This window comes from Bidens hawaiensis, unplaced genomic scaffold (assembly GCF_021521415.1).
Source record: "Bidens hawaiensis isolate Kalapana, Puna unplaced genomic scaffold, B.hawaiensis_p1.1 tig00005142_1, whole genome shotgun sequence".
Classification (NCBI taxonomy): domain Eukaryota; kingdom Viridiplantae; phylum Streptophyta; class Magnoliopsida; order Asterales; family Asteraceae; genus Bidens; species Bidens hawaiensis.
The window spans coordinates 206,416-233,073 of record NW_027491327.1 but is presented as its reverse complement, the minus strand read 5'-3'; the positions used below and the strand labels follow the sequence as shown (position 1 = coordinate 233,073).

Below are 26,658 nucleotides of genomic sequence, written 5' to 3'. Positions count from 1 at the left end.
TATATGTTTAAGAACCTGTATGGTGAAACAGGGTAAAATCAAACCGAATCGATTAAAACCGAAATTTTGAAATGGAAGCGGTTTCGAAATAAACAGGTCCTTTTCCACTTGAAAACCCTGTTTTGACTTCTCTTGACCAAAACTAAAACCGATTTAAACCAAATCGATTTGAGGAAGAAAAAAAATTGTGCACCTCTAATTATTAGGTGGATTATCGGTCTTAAGTATTGGGCCAGTTAAGTGTGACATCCTTCATTTTCGGTTTATTTGCTTGTAATTGTTTACCCGACCCGAGCTTGTATTCGAATATTTTTCATTAATGAAATCGAGCATTTATTAGACTTTTATGGTATTTAATTCATTTTATATTGGTTGAATATTTAAACACGTTAAAACATTGTTAAAGTCACTTAAATCAAGCTAAAAACACAAGTCTAGAAACCATAGGGGTTAATTATGCCAAATCAGGAAATCATGTTAGTTAACCCGTCGTAGTGCGACGGGGACTACCTTACTCCATCGCATATCGCGACCGTAGGAGCTGCAGATCAGATTTTTATGATTAAGTTCCTTTTTGACTCGTTTATCTCTTAATCTTCATCCTAATCTCGTCTAATGTTCAAATCTTTGATTTTGGAATATTCCCTATCATATTCTATCGTTATACGAATTTTATCATCTAACTTAAGATAGTTATCAAGTTTGAGTGTTTATCTTAGTCATTTTTTAGTTTAAACGAGTTATCACTAAATTGGTGATAAACATGAAGCATAATCTGTCTTCGTATATAAACTAATGCATGTTATCATTCTTTTCCGTTACGCAAATCGTCCACTTCCATTATCTTTCACGAATTCAAGTTCTAGTTCAAGTGTTCTTACTTACAAAAGTCAAACAGGTCTTTTAATTCACAATCAACTAGTTCCTCATACAATTGTCGGGTAAGTTTTATTTTTATTGATAGTTATCAACCCTAGAACGAAAGCCCTCATCCAATTTCAATGGATTTGAGGGATTTCATGTTCAATTGAATCAAATTCAATTTAGGGTTTATGTTATAAACTAGTTTAAGGCTTTTCGGTTACACCATGAACTGACTCAAATTAGCTTCTGACTTTTCAATGTTGTATGTTTGTAATTATGTTTTGGACATGCTGGACCCGAATTTGATCGCATAACGACATTTAGACCGACTACGAACCGAACACTCGCTTAAGTTTTGTTTTCTTTATTTTTATGTTAAATCTCAGATTTTATTAAGTATTCCTGTTCGATTTAGTTTAATTTTAACTTTGTAATGTTTATTTAAATTTTAGGGCATATTCAAGTTCAGTTTGATCAGCCCGCTTAAGTCGGTTTTCTTCTATTTACTTATTTTCTTTCACTCGTCAACTTTTTAAGTTGAGGCATTCACATCCCTTTTTCCGCTTTTTTTTTGGGGAGGGGGGGGGGCTGCATGCGTATCACAAATTACTTATTTAGTATTAACGAGCCCTCAACCATAATTCATATTAATGCGTTTACGTGTAATTGCTCGTAATTGTTGTATGTTTAATTCTCAAGGTGTTTTTTTATTGTTTTGGTGAACCTGATCCTCATTAGTAAGATCTTGCACCCGTCTTAGTAGCTTGACTTAGTGTCATGTTGAACGTTTTTTATTTGTTATTATTTCAATTAATCGCTGTAATTACCACATTCGCATTTAATCGTTTATTTATTATTGTATATATCAAAAACTTGTGTTTTGCTCACCAATCGTAGTGTTGAAAAAAAAAATATATTTTTTCACTCATGTTGCAGGTGCATATATTGGATTAAAGAATATTGAAGCTTATAGATTGGACCGCAGGATATCAACGAATATTATTTCTATTTTAAACATTGTTTTTGGAATATGGATAATGTTTATTTGCTATTCGTATAATTGTGTGATGTGTTTGGATTATTTAAATTTAAATAATTAGATAATGTCACTTCATTATTATTATTATTATTGTTATTATTATTATTATTATTATTATTAATTTAATAGTGCCTTGCGAGCTACCGTGTAATCAACCATGCGCCGGCATTTGTGTCGTATATTAGGGTGTGACATTAAGGGTTTGAAATCATCTAAATAAGTATTGGGCCATAAATGCACTACATTTAGGACTGAAAACATGAGGAAATTGCCCAATCGTTTAGTTGGATTCCTGGTCAAAGAGGAAAGTAAAAAACAAGTTTCAATTGAGAAGTCTGAACTCTGAACTGAACTAATGAAGAGTTCAAACGGCTTACTTTAACTATGTTTAGTGTAGTTAATAAAAACTAAGGACCTATAGTCTTAAATTTGTTATGTATTAAGCACGTTCCTAAGACAATTAATTAACTCAAGGTTTAATTGCAAGAATTGGGTCAAGTTTGTAATTCTAAATTGTCATTTGAAGTCAACAAAAAAGAGAGATGGGTCAATCAGTCCTTATGGCAATCATTGGTTGATGGAGTTAATTGATGATCAGAGATTGCTATGGTGTGTTTGAATTTTTATGAGAATTGACGTGTTGCATGCTACAAAGCCATTATTTTTATGGTGTGTTATGAGTTGAAATCATATAGTTGTGTGTTTGAATGAGTTTAAAATAATAACTTGATTTTACACATTTTAATTTAGCATTTGATGTTAAACTCTGTAAATTCATTTAACTTTGCTAATTTGCGTTGCGTATATTTTCACGCATATATGAAAGCAAGAAGGCGTCAAAAATAGACGGTACAAGTTTTCTTAGCTAAAAAATCAATTTTAAATTATAGTAACATTACAATGGTATGAAAGCAAGAAGGCGTCAAAAATAGACGGTACAAGTTTTCTTAGCTAAAAAATCAATTTTAAATTATAGTAACATTACAATGGTTGTAATAGATGCAATCAGCTCATGTTTAGAATTGAATTTGAAAAAAATTTATTGATTTAAAGGCTCTTTTAAAAAGTCATTTTAAAAAGTCAGCTTTTAACCTATTGGTTTTCTAAAATACCAATAAGTCAATTGTTGTTTTCAAACTCAATCTCAAACATGTCTGAGTCTTCAATATGTTTATTTCAAAGCTAAAAATTAGTTTTTAATTTACTATATTTTAAAGATCATAAGAGGTCCAAACCATCAAATGTAACATCAAAAAGTAAAAACCAACAAAGAGTAGGTTAATTTACAATGTAACTGCATAACTATTCCCTAAAAGCCAAATAAATGAAAAACTGGACGCTAATCTTAAATCAATCCGGGTTTTGCTTACTCGAAGTAACTCCACTAAGCCAGATTGGTTGTTTAGGTGGAATTCATGGGTTCTCTTAAAAGTTAAATTTTTTGGTTGGCGACTTGACAGGCAAAAATGGTCTAATACCGACAATGACGGCCTTGACTAAAAGGCGAATAGCCATCCCATATTTCGTTCTTTTCACATAGAAGTCTAGGATTTCACGGACCACTTGTTCACAGCTTACCCAGGGGCGGACCCACATAGGTTCGATCGGGGTCCCAGGACCCAATGTTTTTTAAAAATTACTTAGAGATGGTATATTAAATTTTGTAAAGACCTCATAAAAGTTGATACTTGGAACTTATACCATTAAAGCTAAATTGGTCTAGTGGAAAGTCCCTTGTTTACCTTTGAGAGGTTGTAGATTCAAGCCTCACCATCAGTGGCGGATCTATGTCACACCTTGCCTTCGGGCCTAGGCGTGTGACTCATAGTTGGTATTACTTTTGTCAATTTATCAAAGTTTGCAGCGGAAAATGTTAATTTAAAATATATTTAATTTCATAACAAAAGAGATTTAAACACCCTTGATCGTTTTACAAAATTTCTTGTTTAAGAACAAGTTTAATATATATATATGTTTCATTACAAAATTTGCTGAGCCACCAGCTGTAAACTATGCCTAGTGTTCTTCTATCTCCACTGGCATATCCATCACTATTCCTTACTCTTGGTTACCTGAAAACAGTTTCAAAATACGTCAGCTATATGCTGGTGAATACGCTGACTCAATAAAACATTTTCATAATTCGTAATGACACAACACCAATAGTGTTCAACGACTCAGTGGGTCTCAATCCCATCTCATCGGAACTAAACATACGCACAAACCACATAATCGGACTTCACTCGCCCTAGAGACAGTCACTTGCCTCATGGTCAGTATGTCTGTAGTGTGCCCACTACAGTACATATATGTAAGGATCCAGACACATGTGTATTTTAGCCTGAGTGTTTAGTACTACCTTGTATCAAAACGTTTTAGAGGATTTGAACCAACCCCCATGCAAATATTTCCATAACTCTTTTACATATGGATAATAGTCCATAGTTTCAAAGAGTAAATATCTTTTCAAAATATACAGTACATAGACGTATTCACGTCATAAAACATTTCATACTATAAAAAGGTTTGGACGTATTCACCTTTTGTTGATTTCAAGAGTTCTCACCAACAGATGTTTGATCTTTATCTCGGACCTATAGTACGAGAGTAACATTCTATAAATAACTAGATCTACAATCTAGCTATAGACCTTAAGTCTTATTTGCATAACCTTTACCTTGATATTCATTTCATTTTGTAAAACATTTATATGCTACGTTTCTTCGTCATGAAGAAACGTATATATCAAGTTTCTTCTTTCATAAGAAATATCTTTATAAAAATAAAGAGCAACATTTCATCAATAATCTTATCTTATGGAAGCTTATATTTCACTTACTTACTTGATCAAGGTATAGACTATATCCTCGACTAGGGTCTAAGCCATATATAATAAAATAATTGGGCAGAACCCCTACCTTGTATGGCTTGTCTTATGAAATGCTTAAACTTTGCGTGGGTAGCACTCCTACTTGCACGTACTTCTAGACAACTAGCGCGTCGGAATTGTCGAGGCTATGGCACGGAAACCGAGGTAATGTGAGTGCGATGTGATGGGAGCTTCATCCCATGGCTGCCTATTTATAGCCTGAATCCGTGCATCTTCGCGTATCGCGAAGCTGCTTTGCGTATCGCGAAGGTGCACTAGCCTAGGTGAGTCATCGTAGGCTTGCCACGTGTCGCCACGTGTCACTCCGGTCTGACACGTGTCCCGTGACGTGTCTTGCATCTTCGCGTATTGCGAAGTTGCCTTTCTTGTCATCTTCGCGTATCTTGATCAATCTTTCATAGTTCAAAAATACTAAAGCGGCCCTTAAGCGGCTCGCGGCGATGCGCCAAGTGTGCCATCAAAACGTCACATTACGCCCATTGCCCGAGTCCGAGTCCGTGTCCGAGCGCGTCGGGTGCTTCACACCCTCCGCTAGGACTAGTGAGAGTGGTTAGCCCCATAAGAACATTACCATGGAAAACTCCTTCCTTATAAAGTGCTTTTATTTCTTTTCCACTTTCCATGTGGGATGGAGTTTCCTTACTTATTTCCTTAGCATAATATGCTTTCTTTTCTTTATCATATTTTTTCCCATTATCTTTCTCGTAATTATTTTTGGTCCTTTACCTTTATAAACTTGTCAAATTTGGACCTAAACTTTGTGGGTGTTACAATCTAGAACTAAATTTCAGGGGTAACCTAAAATTTTTTGTTTTATCATACATTCAGATAATAATAAAAAAAGTCGATAACAAATAAATTTAACACACCTACCTAATAGATGATCTCTCCTCTTCGGCATTTGATAGCTTGAAATCGAGCCATTACATCGTCTTCCGTTACTTTATCAAATGTTTCTCTTTCAACTGCACAAACTAGAGCATTGTTCAAATAATCGTCACCCATTCGATTGCGTAAATCCGTCTTGATAAGCTTTAATTTAGAAAAACACCTTTCAACCGTTGCAGTTGCAACCGGTAAAACCAAAGCTAACTTCAATATCCGATAAACCAAAGGAAAAGAAAGATCTTTTCCGGTTTCCATCATTAGACGAGCAAGATCACGTATTCCATCCAATTTTGTAAATCTTTCATCTTCCTTTACCGAGTGATAGAAGACATTAAGCTCACCTAAAAGGCACCCTCTTTCTTTTATAGTAAAATCGTTCTCATACATCTCAGAAAATGCAATTATCTTAGACGTGTCAAACTTAGAAAACCGGTCACAAGGATTTAAACCCGACATGTTTTCTAGCAAAGTAGCTGTTACCTCATTGAATCGATTTCCATATTCTTGAATTTGCATATCCAAAACTGTATTAAAAATGTTAACTTCAAAATGATGTCGATTAGTAATGACATTCTTTTGGTTTCTAGCCTTACCATACGTTTCTGTCATATCTAAAATCTTGATATTGTTTTTTACACAAAAAAAGTTACTTTTTCCAACATTGAAGCAAACCCGTTTTGCCTTAAATCATTCAATGCGCGTTTTTGGACCAATATTATCATCATCATCTTGTTCTTGTACATTATTACCAACATTTGGACTTCCATCATTGTCGTCAAACTCTTGAAATTTTCTTTTAAAAAATTTGCCAATAAGAACTTGTTTTGAATGTGGCTTCATCTTCTAAGTTCCAAATACCCTAATTGTCTAATTATATAAGAAAGTAAGAGTTACAATTTTAATTATAAACAAAGACAAAATAACAACTAAAATTAACAACCAAACCCTAACCAAAAGTCCAATTTCATCCCTTTTACATGTAAACCCTAAAATCAAAAATAAGAACAATACCTTTGAATCTTTGAATATTTGAGTAAAACAATGGTGAATCGGACTATCAGAGAAGAGAGCCGGTGGATTTGGCTGGAGGAACGCCGGCGGACGGTGGTGGTGGTCCGGTGGACCTGCTGGAGTGGCGACGGTGGATGTGGTGGGAGCAAAGAAGAGAGCCGATGTGGTGGTCCGGTTGTCTGTAATCATCATCTGGAGGTATAATATTATGTATTTAGGTTTAAGTTTTGTGGGCTTTTTACTAATGTTTGGGCTTTTAAATAATGTGTGGGCTTATTAAAATTTTTGAGGGGTAACCCAGTTTTTGTTGAGGGGTAACCCGATATATAAAACGACGAAAATAAAAAAATTTTTACACTACGGAATGGAAGTTGAGGGGTAACCCGGGTTACCCCTGCCCAAGGCATAGGTCCGCCATTGCTCACCATGCTTTTTTTATTGTTTTTTAATTTCTTTTATTTATATCCTAGTCAATATTAGTTATTTAGTTAGGGTATTTGTATCTTTCGTTAGTTTCTTTCATGTAGCCATTATCATCATGCAACATATATAATGGCAACGTGAGTTTTGCATATTATTTTATTATTTATCTTGTTTATGTATATTATAATTAATCATTTATTTGTGTTAGAGTTAATTTTTCATGTTTTGGTCCGGCATGCAAGAATATATATATATATATATATATTGTTTACATTTATGTTTTCCGGATATGAATAAAAATGAATTAAAAGTGTATGTTCTATCTAGTTTCTAATCTAGATTCTTTCTACTTAGTCGTTTCCAATGACACCATATTTCCGTGTTTTATTATGTTCCTCGCCTTGACCCGACCCGAATAACTTCTGACCCGAAAATTTTGTAAACCGAAAAAACTGGGACCCTGTTAACAAAAAATCCTTGGTCCGCCACTGAGCTTAGCACATATCAATCGTATCAATCGTAATTTGGCAACACATAATTGCCTAGTGTGCATCATCATCATCACCACCACCACCACCACCACCACCACCACCACCATTGGTTTGTCCGTTGTCGCCACCATGCACCCAACAAATAAAGCATATTCAATGTTCTTGGTTAATCTTTATCAACTTAAAACTTCATCCATAAAAACAAGAAAAATGAAGGTATTCAATGGTGATGTTAGACTGTCGCTATCTAGTCAAAAACTATTAATTCAGTGTTCCTAATCACCTAAGCAAGCTAGGGTAAGTAGGGTGTCGAACCACGAGGAGTATGTGGTCAGTGTGCAGTGAAACTGATTCCTAACATTATGAAGTAGTTCAAATAAAGTGCTGATCACACTAGCAAACAGTTTATATTTTTATAATAAGCAAACAAGCAATCACGTATTCAATCGATTAATAAAGACAAATCACACCCGGGAATCCAAGTACGTAACCTAACAGCAAACTCATGCAACTTAACAGATAAACTATCCTATGTCAACTACAGACTGACTAACCGGTTAAACCTTAGGCATCCAAGCTCGCTAACACACGGAACTGGTTATCAAACAGTTCCTGCAAGTGTGACTCAAGTAAGGGCAAACGTATGCTTTCTTGCAATTAACAGGTCAAAACAATCCTACAAGAAATTATCATAGCAACCGGCACACTAATCGTTCTGATCGAAATAAACCTAAACTGACGTTGTGTACAATAATACTAGACATCAATACTCATAGATTAACATCAAAGATAGTTACAATCAATTCGTTCTTAATACATGAGAAAAACTGAAAGATACAATACTCTACATCCCGGGTATGACTCGAAGGAACTAGCCGCGCATCGGCATCTCTCGGCTTCGGTTATGATATGGTGGGACATGTATGATGCTTAAAGATGATTGGAAGTGATGGTGGCTCTCCTTGCTGCTTTGAAAATCGCCTGGAAGGTGAATAATGGCGTCTAGGGTCGTCCAAACGAATATAACATAAAAACCCCAACTTTCACGATTCTGGGGACCATCGCGTAGCGCGATGGTCTCCTCTCCTGGTCCATCGCGCTACGCGATGGACCAAAGTCAATGCAGTCAATAATGAAGGGCATCGCGTAGTGCGATGCCCTGCCTTCCACACCCATCGCGCTACGCGATGGGTGGCTTAAGTCAGCAAGCCCAAAAAACTATCTCGATTTGCGTGCTGGACATCCCGGGTCTTCATTCCATGCTCGTACAGGTCCAAATTAAGCGCGTTAAGTACCTGTGACCTGAAACACAATAAACATGTATGAAGTACCAAAGTTCCTAAACTAAACGAGTAAAACAACTAAGTTAACAACAACAAAACCCATCTGATTAACCGGGGTTTCGCGTCTTTCTTGTCCATGAGGTACCTAACTGCAGAATGATCCCAATAAACAATTACTTTGCTACCCCATATGTAAGAACGGAATTTATCCAAAGCATACACTACCGCAAGCAACTCCTTCTCGGTTGTAGTATAATTCAACTGAGCGTCCGAGAGGGTTTTGCTTGCATAGTATATGGCAATGGGTTTCTTCTCAACCCGTTGACCCAAAACAGCCCCGACTGCATAATCACTCGCGTCACACATAATTTCAAAAGACAATTTCCAGTCAGGTGATTGCAAAATCGGGGCATCCACTAATTTCTGTTTCAGAATGTCGAAGGCCTTAGCACATTCCTCATTAAAATTGAATGGGGCATCCTTAAACAATAAGTTACATAAGGGTTTAGTGATGTCGCTAAAACCCTTAATAAACCTTTTATAAAACCCGGCGTACCCGAGGAAAGATCTAATGCCTGTAACATTTTTGGGATGAGGTAGGGTGGAAATAACTTGAACCTTGGCCCGGTCCACATCGATCCCACGACTTGACACAACATGGCCCAAAACAATCCATTCCTGGACCATAAAATGGCTCTTCTCCCAGCTAAGAACCAAATTTGTTTCGACACATATTTCTAGAACTCTTTCGAGTTGATGTAAACAAGATTCGAAAGATGTGCCGAAGATTGAGAAATCATCCATGAAAATTTCTAAAGACTCCCCCACCATATCGGAAAAAATACTCATCATGCACCTTTGAAAGGTAGCGGGGGCGTTACACAGTCCGAATGGCATTCGCCTGAATGCGAAGGTGCCATACGGGCATGTGAACGTAGTCTTCTCCTGATCTTCAGGATGAATAGCTATCTGGTTATAACCCGAATAACCATCTAAAAAACAATAGAATTTTTGACCAGATAGCTTTTCCACAATTGATCGATAAACGGAAGCGGAAAGTGATTTTTTGATGTTGCCGCGTTCAGTTTTCAATAATCAATACAAATACGCCACCCGGTTACCGGCCGGGTGGCAACCTCGTTACCTGAGTCGTCCTTGAAGACTTGGATGCCCGCCTTCTTTGGGACTGTCTGAGTCGGGCTCACCCATGTACTGTCTGAAATGGCAAAAATAATTCCAGCATCAAGCCACTTCAGCACCTCCTTCTTCACAACTTCCGCATGTTCGGGTTCAACCGTCTCTGTGTATCATGCGCGGGTTTCACATCCGGATCTGTCAAATTTTTGTGCATAACTATCGAAGGACTAATCCCTTTCAGATCCGCGATGGTCCACCCAATCGCCTCCTTATTCGCAACCAGCACCTTCAGCAAAGCAAATTCCTGTTCCAAAGACAAGTTAGAAGCTATAATAACTGGCAATGTGTCATTCTTACCCAAAAACGCGTATTTCAGATGCCTCGGTAGCTCCTTCAGCTCGACTTTCGGTGCTTCCTGTAAGGATGGTTTCAACCCGGTATCGATCTTTTCGGGAAGCGGTTCCACCTGAACCGACCACGGGGGTCGATTTCCCCATAAAGTTGCAACCTCCAGCTTCTCCTCCTCCGTTTCCAGCTGCTTATCAGTCTCCACCTGTAACCTGTCAAACATAAAGCACGTCTCCGTTGTGCCATCTGGATCCACGACCGAGTCGTATAACGGAATGCACTCGTCAATAATGTCCGCCATAAACATTCATCATCAACCGGAGAATTATTTACATGTGTGAAAACATTAAGTCTAAGCTTATGGTTACCAAATGCTACGTCTACAGTACCGGTTCGACAATCGATTTTGTCATTTGCGGTGGCCAAAAATGGCCTACCGAGGATAACCATGGGCTGTTTGGTTCTCTCACCCGAAACATAATCGAGAACCAAAAAGTCAACTGGATAGTAAAAATCTTCCACCTTAACAATCACGTCGTGTAACATTCCCCGGGGAAGTTTCGGTGTCTGGTCCGCGAGAACAACCGTAGTCGCGGCTGCCCGAAGCGGATCGAAGTCATACTGATCGTATAGACTTCTCGGGAGGATGCTAATGCTAGCTCCAAGATCTAGGAGTGCCCGTGTCATTTTAAAATCACCCACCTGAATGGATATAATGGGCGTTTCCGGATCTTGTAACTTAGGTGGAAGAGCACCCGAAAGAATTGCACTCACATTATCTGTTAAATCAATCTGTTTAGGGATCTTTCGGTTCCGTTTCTGTGTGCACAAATCTTTCAAGTACTTAGCATAGGCGGGAACTTGTTTTATGGCATCTATAAGAGGAATGTTAATTTTAACCTGTCTAAACGTTTCCCACATTTCTTCCTGCTGTGGGCCCCGTTTGGATGCCATCTTCGCCTTCGATGGTGACAACAAGGCATCGGGATAGGGGACGGTTTTAGCCTTCCCCGTATCCTTAGGATTGTTGTTACCATCCTTCAGAACCGGTTCATTTATTTTAATTCCATTTTTATTATTTTCAATTAAAACCGGTTCTGGTTCGTCATCACTGACGACTGTCTCATCAATATCTTCCACCACCCCATCAACCCGAGATGATGGACCCCAAACCTTATTATCATACTTTTTCCCATTTCTTAAAATACTTACCTGATTGACGTGCTTCTTTGAAATTCGAACTCGAACTGAAGTGCTGCGGGTTCACTGTGGTATCACTCGGTAACTGACCCGCGGTTTTCTGCAACTTTGCCATATCTGCTGCGAGCTGACCAATCTGTTTTGACATTGCTTCTGCTGACTTGTCTCTCAACTCGAACTATCTCTGCGTTTCCTTCTGATTATCAGTCACGAACTTCAACAACGCATCTAACTTTAAATGTATTGACTCGTCTGAATTTCCCGGACTACCCTTCTGCTGATCCTGATTCTAATTACCTGACGAACTGTTACCCCGGTAACCATCTCTGTTATATCCCCAACTGTGATACTGACTGTTCGAACCACCCTGTCGGTAGCTGTTCTACTGCCGGTTCTGACTGGACCCCTAAAAGTTCGAGTTCGACTGATTCGACGCGTTCCCTTATTTGAAATTCGGGTGATATTTTAGGCCCAGGTGATAAGTGTTCGAATTGAATCATTGGCCCTTGGACTCGCCGTACGCGTAACTGACCTCCTCCTCATCGGTATACTCGTCATCATCAACCCTGGGGCAATCTTCAACCTTATGCCCCAACTCACCACAATCTGAACAAACCAGGAATTTAACCCCGACTTTACCAACCTCTTTCTTATTCTCTTTCCGATAACTCGTGAGTTCGGGTTCCAATTCTGCAATTCTGACTGACTCGCTCGAGGCTGATTTAACTGTTCGGGTGACCCCGACTTTTCTTCTTCGTTCAGCTGCTACTTCTAACTTGGAATCCTCACACATAAACTCAAGGAAATCCCAATCATCCTCTTCTGGTTGGTTCAACAACATCCCATTACATGACGATTTCAAATACTTTCTGTCCTCGTAAGTCAACCCGTCAACAAAGCACTTAACCAACTCCCACAACTCAATCTGATTGTGCGGGCACTTCCTAATCATCTCCTTATAACAAATAAATGCCTCATGAAATAACTCACCCAGTGACTGTGCAAAATGTCGAATCTCCATCCGGGCATCGTAAGTCATCGACTGCGAATAATACTCGTTAAGGAAAACCTGCTGCATCTCGGCCCAGTTCTCAATACTGTGCATCGGTAGCGAGTTGAACTAGTGTTTTGCCTTGTCTTTTAATGAAAACTGGAACAACCGCAACCGAACCTCATCCTGATCATAAGTACCATCACCAATAGATCCGCAAATAGCTGAAAAATCTGACAAGTGTGAATACGGGTTTTCTGATCCCAGTCCGTGAAAATGGGGAACTATGTTGATGTAGGACGGACGGGATTTAAATGTCGGTTTTCCCTGAACACGCACCTGTGGGACAATCGGTGATGCACCATCTGAAATAGCCGGTCTGAACCGACTATTAACACCCTGAACCGGAGGCCTGTAATTCCTTTGTCTGGCCCTTGGTTCCTCAAAACCTCCCCGATTAACCTGAATCGGCTGTCTCTGTTCCTCCCGATATCTTCCTATACCACCTCGATCAAGATTCCTGTTCCTCCACTTGTTACCTCTCACCCTAACCGGTTCTTCAACCTTATCAACCTCTTTAACACGCAAACCCGCGTTATCATTTCTCGGCCCAAATTCCTCCTCATCTCCCTCTTCTTCGTCTTCAGTGTGAATACTGACATGGTCAAAATCTTGAATAATCGGCTGTCGGTGACGAGGGGTATTGTTCGGGGCTGATGGCCCGGGTCTGTCATGGTTTCGGTTTCGGTTTCGGTTTCTGGATTGTCGGGCTGAATTTTGGGCTTGTTGGTTGGTGTTTATTGGTGGTGGTAGGTCATTGTTTAGTGGATTCGGTTTGGGTTGGAAAACATTAATTTCGGGTGGTGGGTCTTGGTTCTGGTTCTGACCTTCCATATCTGGCTATCTGATCCGAGCTCGGTTCTGCCGAGCTAAATGTTCAATCTCTGGCTCGTAAATCAGTGGGGACCGTCTCCCTGAATGGCGGGTGTGCATAAACCTGTTACCTGCACAAATAACACACCCCGTGTAAAATAGGAAAATAAAACTAAACTAAAATTAAAAACAAAAGCTAATTTAAACTAAAGTAAACTAAGAAATCAATTAACACAAAAACACTAAGCGCACTAACTCCCCGGCAACGGCGCCATTTTGATGCTAGACTGTCGCTATCTAGTCAAAAACTATTAATTCAGTGTTCCTAATCACCTAATCAAGCTAGGGTAAGTAGGGTGTCGAACCACGAGGAGTATGTGGTCAGTGTGTAGTGAAACTGATTCCTAACATTATGAAGTAGTTCAAATAAAGTGCTGATCACACTAGCAAACAGTTTATATTTTTATAATAAGCAAACAAGCAATCACGTATTCAATCGATTAATAAAGACAAATCACACCCGGGAATCCAAGTACGTAACCTAACAGCAAACTCATGCAACTTAACAGATAAACTATCCTATGTCAACTACAGACTGACTAATCGGTTAAACCTTAGGCATCGAAGCTCGCTAACACACGGCACTGGTTATCAAACAGTTCCTGCAAGTGTGACTCAAGTAAGGGCAAACGTATGCTTTCTTGCAATTAACATGTCAAAACAATCCTACAAGAAATTATCATAGCAACCGGCACACTAATCGTTCTGATCGAAATAAACCTAAACTGACGTTGTGCACAATAATACTAGACATCAATACTCATAGATTAACATCAAAGATAGTTACAATCAATTCGTTCTTAATACATGAGAAAAACTGAAAGATACAATACTCTACATCCCGGGTATGACTCGAAGGAACTAGCCGTGTATTGGCATCTCTCGGGCTTCGGTTATGATATGGTAGGACATGTATGATGCTTGGAGATGATTGGAAGTGATGGTGGCTCTCCTTGCTGCTCTGAAAATCGCCTGGAAGGTGAATAATGGTGTCTAGGGTCGTCCAAACGAATATAACATAAAAACCCTAACTTTCACGATTCTGGGGACCATCGCGTAGCACGATGGTCTCCTCTCCTGGTCCATCGCGCAACGCAGTCAATAATGAAGGGCATCGCGTAGCGCGATGCCCATCGCGCTACACGATGGGTGGATTCAGTTAGCAAGTCCATAAAACTATCTCGATTTGCATGCTGAACATCCCGGGTCTTCATTCCTTGCTCGTACAGGTCCAAATTAAGCGCGTTAAGTACCTATGACTTGAAACACAATAAACATGTATGAAGTACTAAAGTTCCTAAACTAAACGAGTAAAACAACTAAGTTAACATACTAATATATGTACAAATAAACCAAACATCAAATGGTTAATAGCTTAATATTCATTATCCCCATGAAATTAATGTTATCGTAAATGATTACTTCATTTTGCATTTTATGCTTGCTTGTTTAACCCATAGATCTTCGGTTAGTTCATCGTCAATTTCTTCATAAATATGCAAAGAAGGATGATAATTGTGACAAGCTAGTAGCAGTGCTAGAGAATCTTCGAGCATTCTCATCCAGTTCCTTATCCCTATATTCATATATATCATATAGTTACACTAAAAAACACTACATTTCTCTCTCCTATTCAATTAAATAATATTTTTTATACCTTTTTCATTACAGTTTTCTCTCTCTACCCTATAATTTACAAAAAAATCACTACTTTTTCCTCAAATTTACAAAAAATCACTACCTTTTCTCTCTCCACCTTATAATTTACACTCACAACCCTACCCTATAATTTACAAACCCTCCTCACATAATTTTAAGGATTGGGTTGGGAATACTCTTAGTGCTACCTATCATCCCCCTCTTTGAAGTTATAATTACTTGCAACCAAAATGACTTTTAATACTGACAACCTAGGTGACACAATCTTCATAAATTCGTCATCATTTATGAGATTTGTCTTAAACTCTAAATGTCTATATAAGATAAGGATTTTTTTATGAACCATTTTAGATCACTAAAATACTCATTAAAAATTATAAAAGAAACACAAAAATAAAACAATGTAAAAACAAAACGTTTATCTAGCATCATTCATTCAAAAAAAAATACTTAGTTTGGTCTTCAGATATTTTTTAGTCTTCACATATATGTATTGTTACCACCGCACCATAATATTATCCACTTTGGCCGGGACATACCACCGTCTCCCTCGCGGATTTGCTTTTGGTTGCACAGGTGGAGATTTCCGAGGAGGTCACCCATCCTCATACTATTCTCACTTGAGCACACCTAACTATGGAGTTCTCTTCTCATCCACTACCATTAAGCATCCAAAACGCATTATGATATAGAAGATATTCTCACCTCTTTATAAAGAAGGCTCCCCCCCTCCCAAATCGGTGTGGATGTTACATATATGTTATCATTTAATCTTCAGTTACACAATGTATACATATGTACATTATCAATTCTCTTAATTGTACATATATATGTACATTATCATTTTCCTCTCTATTTACATAATTTGTTAATTACATACATACATACATATATGCATGCATGCGTGTGTGCATATATACATACACTATCATTTCTCTATCCAAGCACATAATTTGTTCATTTATTTTTATTTGTACATATATGTATAATACTTATTTTTCAATTAACATGTATATACATATATATAAAAACATTTTTTTATGTATACACACATGTATTAACAAATTATTATGACAATTGAGAGGAAAATGATAATATAGCATGTGTATAAATTATAACATTTTTGTCATATATGTATATGCATATTTAAAATTGAAAAATAGTGTTTTACAATTATGTACAAATTAACAAAAGTAACAAATTACAGGATTAGATATCCAAATAATAATGTATGTGTACAAACCAACAAATTATGTAAATTGAGAGGAACATGATAATTTATATATATAAGAAGACTAGGAATAAATCATAATATATATATATATATATTATGTAAATTGAGATGGTGGTTGACGGTGGTAAATAAGAGAGAGTAGTGGTGGCCTATGGCTTCAAAGAGAAACATAAATCCCAGTCACTTTTCAAAGGGTTTTCAAATGGACGGGGTTGGTTATATTTGTTAATTTGAAAAGACAATTTTGTCTTATTAGGTGCTTTTACATTTCAATTCTTTCAACAAATGTATACCCAAACACTACATGGGTATTCAGTGGGATTCGTTAAATTCCAATTCAAGTTTCATTTTACATGTAATCCTAATTCCAATTCCAATATAATCCGCAAAACAAAACACCCCTAAACCTTAATTCACCTTAAAAGTTTTAATTGCATCATTTGCCACAACGATTCAACAAGGAGGAAATGGGCTGAAATGACCAATTGGGCCTGAGGAAGTGGGACCAAGACCAAGGACACACACACTTGTGATTTGACGGCATTTAATGACCTACGTACGATTGCCGGACCTTACCACTTTTGTTTTTGTCTTTTTGGTTTTCCACCGATTAATATTTTGTCGGTGCCATATTTCCTAATATTTTAGTAACAAAATTTGTTATATATTTTTCGTTTTCGAACGGCAACAAAAGTTGTTATATACTTACTTTTTTATAGACAAGTTAACTAATAAATCAAAATATCAACTAGTTAGGAGTGAAATGGGAGGTCGTATCGATTCCGCACTTTGCTGATTGTGTTTTGTTGTAATTGTTTTTTATAATAATAAAAGTTCGCTTTGGTGGTAAAAAAAAAGCCAAGTGTGAAACAAATTTTCACACACCTTTATACCGGTAAACTACAGACCCTTTAAATTATATAATTATCCACCGATTTAAAAACAAACAAAGTAAAAAAAAATTATAAATGAAAATTAAATCTAAACCATAATCCATTGGTACTTGTTTTTTTAACTTCTAACCAATTTTGTATTTATTAAAAGTTAGTTCTTGTTCCTTGTTTTAAATTTCTGTTTTTTTATTATTTTATATTCTAAAAGAAATGATTAAACTCGGTTGAGTACGTGGTTATTGTGGTGGTTGTTTGTCATAACAAAAAAGCTGCACAACTGGAAATCTTTTTACCTTTAATAATAATAATAATTGATGTAAGTCATAATAATAAAATGAAATATCATAAAGGGTAGTTTGGTGAATTAATGTTGGTGGGCATTTCGCCTTGATCATGGATATGAAGTTATAAACACAATAAAAGTGAGACTTGCCTTCTACCTTAAAAACAAACGACATCAACAAAACATACCAACCTCTTATTTGTTTTGCTACCTATGAATGCAGAGATGAATGGCGGCGGTGGTGTGGCGGCGGAGAATGGAGTGAAGAGGAGTAATGGTGATGAGAAGATAGATTATGTGTATAAGGTGGTGGTGATCGGTGATTCAGCGGTTGGTAAGACGCAAGTGTTGTCGAGATTTACTAGGAACGAGTTTTGTTTTGATTCGAAATCCACCATTGGAGTTGAATTTCAGACGAGGACTTTGACTATTAAGTCGAAAGTCGTCAAGGCTCAGATCTGGGATACTGCCGGTCAAGAAAGGTAAATCTTATATTTATTTTGTTAAACTAGGAGGGTTAAACAGGTCATGTTTGAGGATTGAATCCGAACACGAAATTTGTGTAAGCACAAGAACCCAATCACGACAAGTACATTGGTCTATTGACTCTATTCTACATTTTTGTATTTTTACATTTTCATATTTTTAAATTGTAACTTTACAACAAAAAGTAAAGCATAGTTGTGTTACACGTTCTAAATATATTTAAACATAAACATGTCAGTCGGTGAAATAAGTGACACAAATTCGACATGTTTAGCTGAATGTGTTAATAACCGTTTAAACTAAAACTCAACATGTAAATTTTGTGATAAACACATTCTCCTGTCATGGCACCATTGTTGAAATAAAGATCACATGAGTTTTTGGATAAAAGACATTTATAAAAATTTAAATGTAGGTGCTTTCATTAATAATATGTCTAGTTAGTTAGGGGTGTTCATTTGTTCGATTTTTGGTTTATTTGTTGGAACACATTTAAATAAATTTAAACATAATCAGATATACCGATGAAACAACTGACATAAATTTGACATGTTTAGTTGAACGTGTTAACCAGTTTGATAACTTAACCCGTTTAAACTATAACTCTTAAATGTAAATTTGCGTTGAACACATTCTCGATTCTCTTGTCAGGGCACCATAGTTAAAAGAAATAAATATCACATGATCAAAGACATTTATAAAAAATTAAATCTAGGTGCTTTGATTAATAATATTTCTAGTTATTTAGGGTGTTCGTTCATTTGTTCCATTTTTGGTTTGTTTGCTGGAGTCGAAAACCAAACTGAATCGGGTCCAGGAAGTTCAAAACTGAACCGTAACTGGATTCGTTTTTCGACTAAATAAATCTAACAAACAATGTTTTTTTTCTAATTTTACCTCTCTTTTTGCCATTATTTAGTTTTGCTTTGTGCTGGGCTAAATAAGATTTGACAAAATCTACAATTGAGTTCAACTAAACTAAATAACCATGATTTGATTTCGATTTATTCGGTTTATTCTGTTCAAACCGAATTCAGATTTCGTATGCTAAAATCTGAACACCAATTTCGGTTTCAACTAAAAATTAAATGCATATCTCGGTTCGTTTTATCCGTTTTAAATCGAACACCGTATTAAATATATAACATTAAGGTTATTTACAATACAATATATAAACAAAACACTAACACCAAGTGATAATATAAAACGTTAGTAGACAACACGAATGATGTAGCAATGTCGTTGGTACTTCCATGTGCATATTATTTTCAGCCATTCTGGTTAGGCCCCATTATGATTACATATGTATATATTTATAATTAATTTTCAATTATTTTCACTTTCATTTCCTATTTTTCAAATATCACGAGTGATTTTATTTGAGATGATTAACAACCTAATTTATGGGTTAATAATAGATACCGAGCGGTAACAAGTGCATACTATCGAGGAGCGTTGGGCGCAATGTTGGTGTACGACATAACCAAAAGAGAGTCATTTGATCATGTGGCAAGATGGGTCGACGAGCTTCGGGCCCACGCAGATAACTCGATTGTCATCGCTTTGATAGGCAACAAAGTTGATCTTGAAGATAAGAGGGCGGTTCCATCTGAAGACGCGGTGGAGTTTGCAGAGAATCAGGGTTTATATTTCTTTGAGACCTCTGCCCTCATGGGTGACAATGTGGAAGCGGCTTTTTTTAAGTTACTAGAGGAAATTTATTCCGTGGTTTCTAAGAAGAGTTTGGATCATGATGCCCGGAATATTGGGGATTCTGTGACACTTAAAGGGTTAAAAATCGATGTCAATGGAGGTCAGGATTTGGAGATTAGTGAGATGAAAAAGTTGTCATCGTGCTCGTGTTGAATCCGGCCTTGATTGAGTATGGTTCACCTAATATGTGTGCTTAAATCATTTGTTTTGTGATATGTTGTTTGTAGAGTTTGAAGTGAATCACACATGTAAACTACATATATTGTAATGAAAATGCATCAATTTGCCTGTTCACACAAACTATTTTGTTGTAAACAGGCATTACATGAGTAGTGTGACCGGACAACTAACCAAATGGCCATTTGATGATGTACGGGGTTTAAGTCTAAGCAAAGTAGTGATATGGTTGGACCCATGTTGTTTATTTAATTGATCGTGTACATTTTATAAAATGTTAAGTGTTCGTCCACGGTTATTTTATTATTGAAAATGTAATTTGCTCACCTTAGCGCATCTATATGTTATTTATGCATCATGTCGGTAGCGTGAACCATTAGGGGGTGTAACAAGCCAAGCGACTTATGAACAAGCCGAAGTCATCTAGTATGCCTGAATATTTGAAGACAAAGTGACGAGTAATGCAAAACCAACTCAAAAACACAAAATTTCTCTCTGGATAAAGTGCATTGTCCAGAAAACAGAAAAATGAAAGAAAAAAAAGGAAAATTTAAAGTTGGTCTTGTACACAATGATTTTTTAGGCTTGTAACTAGAGGTGTACAAAACCAGTTTTTTTCTCGAACCGAACCGGTTTGGTCAAAGCCTGGTCAAAACCAGTTCGGTTTAAAAACCAGTTTAGGAGCAAGAGAGCTCGACCTGGTTCAGCTCGGCTCGGTTTAGAACCGGTTTAACCGATTTAGAAAATGTTAAAACCGGTTTTGACCCAAACTAGTCCGATTTTAAAAGCGGTTTTGTAGATAAGGGGAACCGGTCCAGGACCGGCGGGTCGGTTTGAGAACCGGTTTTATTGTCAAACCGGTTCGATTAGGTTTGCATAGAACCGGTCCCAAACCGGGTTTTTTTACACCTCTACTTGTAACTTACTTGTAACTTGTTTATAGGTGCCAATCCGGCAATCCCTGAATGTCATTAATCTTATAAGGCCCATCTACACATTTCTCTTTCTAATTCACGATTATGGCCCAAATGAATCATTTTGGCTCTAGGCGTCAAGAGGTGCCCAAAAGGGGTTTGGTCAACAAATTCAAGAACTAGCTCGGGTAGGAACTTGTTTCGGGTATGGTCGGGTTTTGACCAGGTAGAGATGAAACCAGGTCCGGTACATTTCTCTCAGGAATCGACACTTGGTTTGTACCCACGAGTCCAGTACACCCGGGTCGGGTCCGAAAACAGGGTATTTTATTTTTATGTTGACTTCAAGATGTTTATGACTAATGGCTACTATTAATCATGCCATAATCTTGTAAATTTAAACTTTGAAATTAAAAGCATTGTAAGTTCGAATGTAATAATCTAACAAAATTGAATTTTTGGTATGATGTTATTTATTTTATTTCCCTTTTTCTGCTTCCACTAACAAGAAATTTTAGCCACTTGCTAGTGTAATTTATATCCTTGTTTTGACCTATAATCCCGTTCCCTTGTCAAGAACATGATATGCTTGAATGATTACTAATACTATGCCCCAAAGGCCATCACAATTCTAACATGTGCCACCTTAATGAACCAAAACTTTACCAACATTTTAAAACACAATCCAACACCTTAATTAGAAAAGCATAAACAACCATAATTATCTTTTAAAAAGAAGACAAGGTTTCGATGTAACGATGAAAACTTAAGAATTTAAGGTAGTTGTTTATGCAACTATATAACTCCTTAAACTGCTTGTCGTGGACATTGTACCTTATCAACTTCCCGTTAGTTAACAGCACCAAATGTATCTTCTTCTCCTTTACCTCTAACCACATCATCAACAACTTTAAAAGGACCCCAACACTCATATTGAACGATCAAGCAAGGGAAATCACCCAGAAGCTCGTCAAGCTGTATTCCTAAAGGCAGCTAGGGAATAATTAATAAGGGTTCAGATTATGAGCGTACGTGATGCAAAATCAAATTGGGCAATCCTAAGATACCAACGGTTGTGCCATAAAATCTTAGGAGTTATATTTATTCACTTTTATTTACTTTTGCTTTTGTGTTACTATTTACTATTTTTTTTTATTAGGTATTTGTTTTTATTTAAATAATCACAGAAAAAGAAGAAGGTAATAAGACGAAGATACCCAATACAATGCTGCTTGAAGAAACGTGGATCTACTCACTGGTAGCAGATCTACTTTCCTCGGGTATGATTATACTATTTCACCGATGGTTCTTCTGGATCTGTGTTCTTCCACCTACAAAATGAACAGCGCCGTTACTTACCCCTCAGAAAGGGACAGAGGGGTCCTCTTTGGGGTAACCCTCCGGCGTGAGAATCAGTATATTGTGGAGAAGATGATAATGTGTGTAAGGGAATCTCAAGAGTATTGCTGAATAGCTGAATACCCTCTGATTGTGAGACTGTGTGTTTGTATGTAACTGACTGTGAGTGAATGTAATTCAATATGATTGAATGTGATATCACTGCCTGTAACTGTCAATGATTGAGTATCCATGTGTCATCAAAGTGGAGTTGATGCTGTATTTATAATGCTAGGGTTTCCACTGATTGGGCTCAAACTCGTTGGTTGTAATCACGTGGTAACACATGTGTCATGCTGAGTTGTCGACCTTTCATTTGGCAGCTGTCAACATCAGCATATTTTTGCTCCTTAAAAAGATGCCTTCTGGAAGGTTGTCTGATGTGCACACTCAAGGTTGCCCTAATCCTGATTTGGATAAGGACGAGGTTGATTATGTGCACGTATGATATGCGCCCACCCTGAGGATGCGCGAGGTCTTCTCTTTATTCTCACGCGCAGATATTTCATGCGCAGATGTGATATGCACGAGCATGTGATATGCGCCGCGCGCTGATGCGCTGCGCGCATATGTGATGCGCGAGCATATGTGTGCCTAGGCAGATGTGATATGCACGGGCATGTGATATGCGCCGCGCGCTGATGCGCCGCGCGCATATGTGATGCGCGAGCATATGTGTGCCTGGGCATATGATGCCTGAGCATGTTTTGTATGCGCCATGCGCATAGGTTTTGGCTTTGTGCCTTCATAATGTCTTTATCTTGTGGGTTGACCCGCCTTGCTCGGTGTTGAGGTGGGTACATACCTCTTCAAGCCCCCCCAGTCTAATGTGTGTCTTATCTCGCGCGAGCGTGGTAAGATGGATATTAGACTTACTGATTTGGTCTTTTAAAGGGGGTTTTGTCGTTTTATTGGTTGTTTCCATCGTTGCGCGAAGTTCTATCCATTTGGTTGAAAACGAAGGGTCCAAACACGTGGTTAGTTGGTAGTGACGTGCGCCGTAAACATGTCAGACGTTTCGTGTGCTCGAGGTGCTACAGTTGCCTTTCATGTCCCCTCACACAGCTGTCTTGAACACGTGTCGCGCTCGCATTGGTTAGCACCTGCGAGTGGGGGCGCGTCTCTGTTCCGTGGCAGGTCGGTTACATTTTTATGTCCCCTCAACAGTGTTAGGGACACGTGTCGCGCCCTCGTTGGCTTGCACCTGCGAGTGGGGGGCGCGTGAAATCCGATCAGTTGCCACATTTCTCTCTCCTGGGCCTATAAAAGCAGGCCCTTAGAAAATTTTTTATCTTCATCTTCATTGTTGCTAATTTTCGAGTTTCTGCCTTTCACATTCTGATTTGAGAGTTTTCATCTTTTCGATTTTTCGAATATCTGCTGCTGCAGTTGTATGTCTGATAGTTCAGACTCGTCTAGGCCCTCAATCACCTCTATTGCCTCTCGAAGACGCCGTGTGAAATCTGTGGTGATGTCGACATTGAAACAGAAGGGGAAGGGGAAGAGGGTTGTTGAGACCACATCGGAGGAAGTAGGGAGGACCAAGGCCACCAAAAGGTGGAATGAAATCCCCTGCAAATTGAAGCAGGCCGATCTCGACAGCCTCATCGCCTCTCAGGGCTTTCTCCCCCTGTTTGGCTGCATGTTGCCTGGGGCCGGGCAAACGGCGGCGGACCCGCCTGCCGGCTATATATCCCTATATAGCCACTTTTTCACCCACTGCAACCTTCGTCTCCCGATAACAAGGTTTGTGGGTGCACTGCTGAAGTTCTATGGGATTCATATATCCCAAGTCCATCCTTTTGGACTTGTGCGCATGACTCACTTTGAGTTCATGTGCAAATCCCAGCGCGAGGAGCCTACCCCTCGGCGCTTTCAGTATTTTTATAAGGCCAAGATCCAAGACAATTGGTTCTCCTTTATTCCTCGCAGTCAGAAGGTGAAGTGCTCCACTGTTTCATTCAAGAGCCTTCATGACTGGTCTGAGAGGTTCTTCTACATTAGGGCTGGTGTGATACCCATCCGTATGACCATGCGCTCCATCTCTTCTGCGCCTGCGGATGTGGGTGTCCTCAAGAACCCAACTGGGGCCTGGGTTAAGAAACTGACCGCCGAACCATCCCCCGCGAAGAAAATTTGCGAGGAGGCGCTGGTGGGGGTCGGCATGAGTAAGCTATGGGCCGACAGCGCGCTTGAGCCCGTTATCCAAGTCGACGGGTTGTGTAAGTTTATTTCATTGCTTTATTTATTTTTTCTGCGCGAACATAATTCTTTTGCTGATATCACTTGACTTGTTTTTGCGCAGTCACCAAGGATTATATCCTTGCCGCTTATGATGATCAAGTGGAGGGTGGCTCCGTCGCGCTTGGCGCTGGGGAGGTTGGTTTCCCAGATCGCTTCGATGACATGTTCATCCCAGTGGATCTGGATTTTGACTTTGACAGTGACGCGCCTGGTAAACCTTCGCACTTATGCTCATTCCTTTAGAATACCCAAGTTTATTAACCGTTCTGTTGCTTGTTTTTGCAGATGCGCTTGAAAACTACGAGCTAGAGCTCGCGGAAGAGGAGGAGGAGGAAGAGGAGGCGCCCCTACTAAAGCGCAAAGCTAAGGGGAAATCTGGCGCAGGGGCCAGTAAGAAACAAAAGAAAGATGACACCCCTGTCGCTCATCCCCATGCTCAAACTATGGGACCTAAGGAAACCCAGGTGTTTACTACCAAGGTTTCTTTAGCTTCCCTGCCTGTGAGAGTGGGCAGACCTCCTGTCCACTTGAGGTATGGTGGCGTCACCTCCTCCGTTCGCGCGGCTGAAGAGAGAAGCAGTGCCGCGCCTGCAACAGGTATACTTTGCTTGTCTTCATCTGGTTGAATTGTTATTAAACCTTTGCTCCTTTGAATGTTTGCAGAACCGGCGACGGTAGCAGATCAGCCGCAGGCGCCACAAGGTGCTAAGGCTGCGCCGGGGGCTGCTTCGGAGTCCCCTGTTCTACCCTCTGAAAAGGGGAGAATGAACTTTATGGCGATGTTCGCCTCGCGAACAGAATTGCGCCAAGGTAAGTTTTGCACATTTGTCTTCTGAATTTTTCCTTTTGGATTCAGTCATAAACCATTTTTCCTTGTTGATTTGTTCATAGGAGTTGTAGCTGGCGCAGAAGTTGCTGGTGACACTCCTGGCGCCGTTGCCGGCGCCGCTGGTTCTGTTCCTGCTTCTGAGTCTCCCCTTATTGGGATTACCAAGGAGCAGGAAACCGTATTGCGCTCCGAACTGGCGGCGCCGAGACCTCCCTCGCCTCCTCCTACACGCAGCCCTCCCCGCGAGGCTGGTTTGGAGCCCTCCCGGTCGCAGGAGAAAAGGCCTATTGAAGAAGATGAGGAGGATGAGGGGGCTCAAGCTGAAGACTCCTTGGGAGACCGCGCCAGCCCTGCGATGCCACAAGAGTTCGCAGCGCAGACTTCTGGTGGGGCTGGCGCTGACTTTTCTGCTTCATCCCCGCATGTATGTCTTAATTTGTTGCTCCGCCGCGCGTACCTCCATATAAGTATGTTTTATGACTTAGAACATTTCTTGTGTTTTGCTGGGAGATGACCACGTTTACCGCCCGAGATGGAGTATTAATGAAGACAGCTCCTTCCAATCCTTGGGCGTATGCGAGGACTTCTGGGCTCATGCCGTGCCTCCTACTGAAAGGAGGTATCAGGAGGAGCGCACCCGCGCGGACTTGCTGAATGACCATATTTTCGCTGGGTCGGCTTTCTTTGCTGCCTCCCAGGAGCTTCGTCGTGATTATATTAAAGTACGCGATGCTCTTGTGGAAGCCCAGCGAGAGGCTAAGGTGGCCGCCTGGAACCTTTCTGATGCTCGCGCACGAGCTGAGAAACTCCAGGCGGAGCTCAGCGAAAACCGAGCAAGTGCCAACACCGCCTATATTAAGCGCGGGCATGAGCTCCAAGCTGCGCTGGAGAAGCAGCAGGTGGCGGAGGCCGAAGTTGCCAAGTACGCGCGTAGAGTGCGTGTCTTGGAACAGCAGGCTGAGGCGCGTGACCAAGCTATCGTCCAGAATATCACTGAGAAATCATCACTGGAGAGCGAGGTTGCGCGCCTGAAGAGGGAGTTGGCGGCCGCGCAGGCCGATAGAGATGAGGCCTTGGCGACGGCGGCGTCCAGCCAGGAAGCACTTGGTGCTGCGCAGGCGGAGAAAGAAAAAATTTTGGCGGCAGCAGCGTCTGATAAGGAGGAGCTAAAAAAGACCAAGGAAACTGTTGAGTTATTAAACTCCCAGGTTCCTGCCCTCGAGACGTCTGTTGCTGGCCTCGCGCAGGATCGCCAATGGCTGGTGTCACAGGGCATGACTCGTTGCGCTTTGGCGATGAAATATTCCGCCGAGTTTCAGGCCCTTGTGAT

At 39.4% G+C, this 26,658-nt stretch overlaps 2 protein-coding genes across 2 annotated transcripts; one reads left to right on the top strand and one right to left on the bottom strand.

Moving 5' to 3' along the window:
- Positions 1 to 5,666: 5,666 nt before the first annotated feature.
- LOC143628999 (uncharacterized) lies at positions 5,667 to 6,521 on the bottom strand. The gene is made up of 2 exons (XM_077098407.1): positions 6,392 to 6,521; positions 5,667 to 6,205 (listed from the first exon to the last, which is right to left on the bottom strand). Exons 1-2 carry the CDS (start codon positions 6,519 to 6,521, stop codon positions 5,667 to 5,669), a joined length of 669 nt encoding a protein of 222 aa, XP_076954522.1.
- An 11,223-nt stretch (positions 6,522 to 17,744) lies between these two features.
- On the top strand, positions 17,745 to 20,052 carry LOC143628943 (ras-related protein RABA3-like). Its single transcript, XM_077098373.1, has 2 exons — positions 17,745 to 18,049; positions 19,472 to 20,052. The coding sequence occupies exons 1-2, from the start codon at positions 17,781 to 17,783 to the stop codon at positions 19,917 to 19,919; spliced, it is 717 nt and encodes a 238-aa protein (XP_076954488.1). The 5' UTR covers positions 17,745 to 17,780; the 3' UTR covers positions 19,920 to 20,052.
- Positions 20,053 to 26,658: the final 6,606 nt, after the last annotated feature.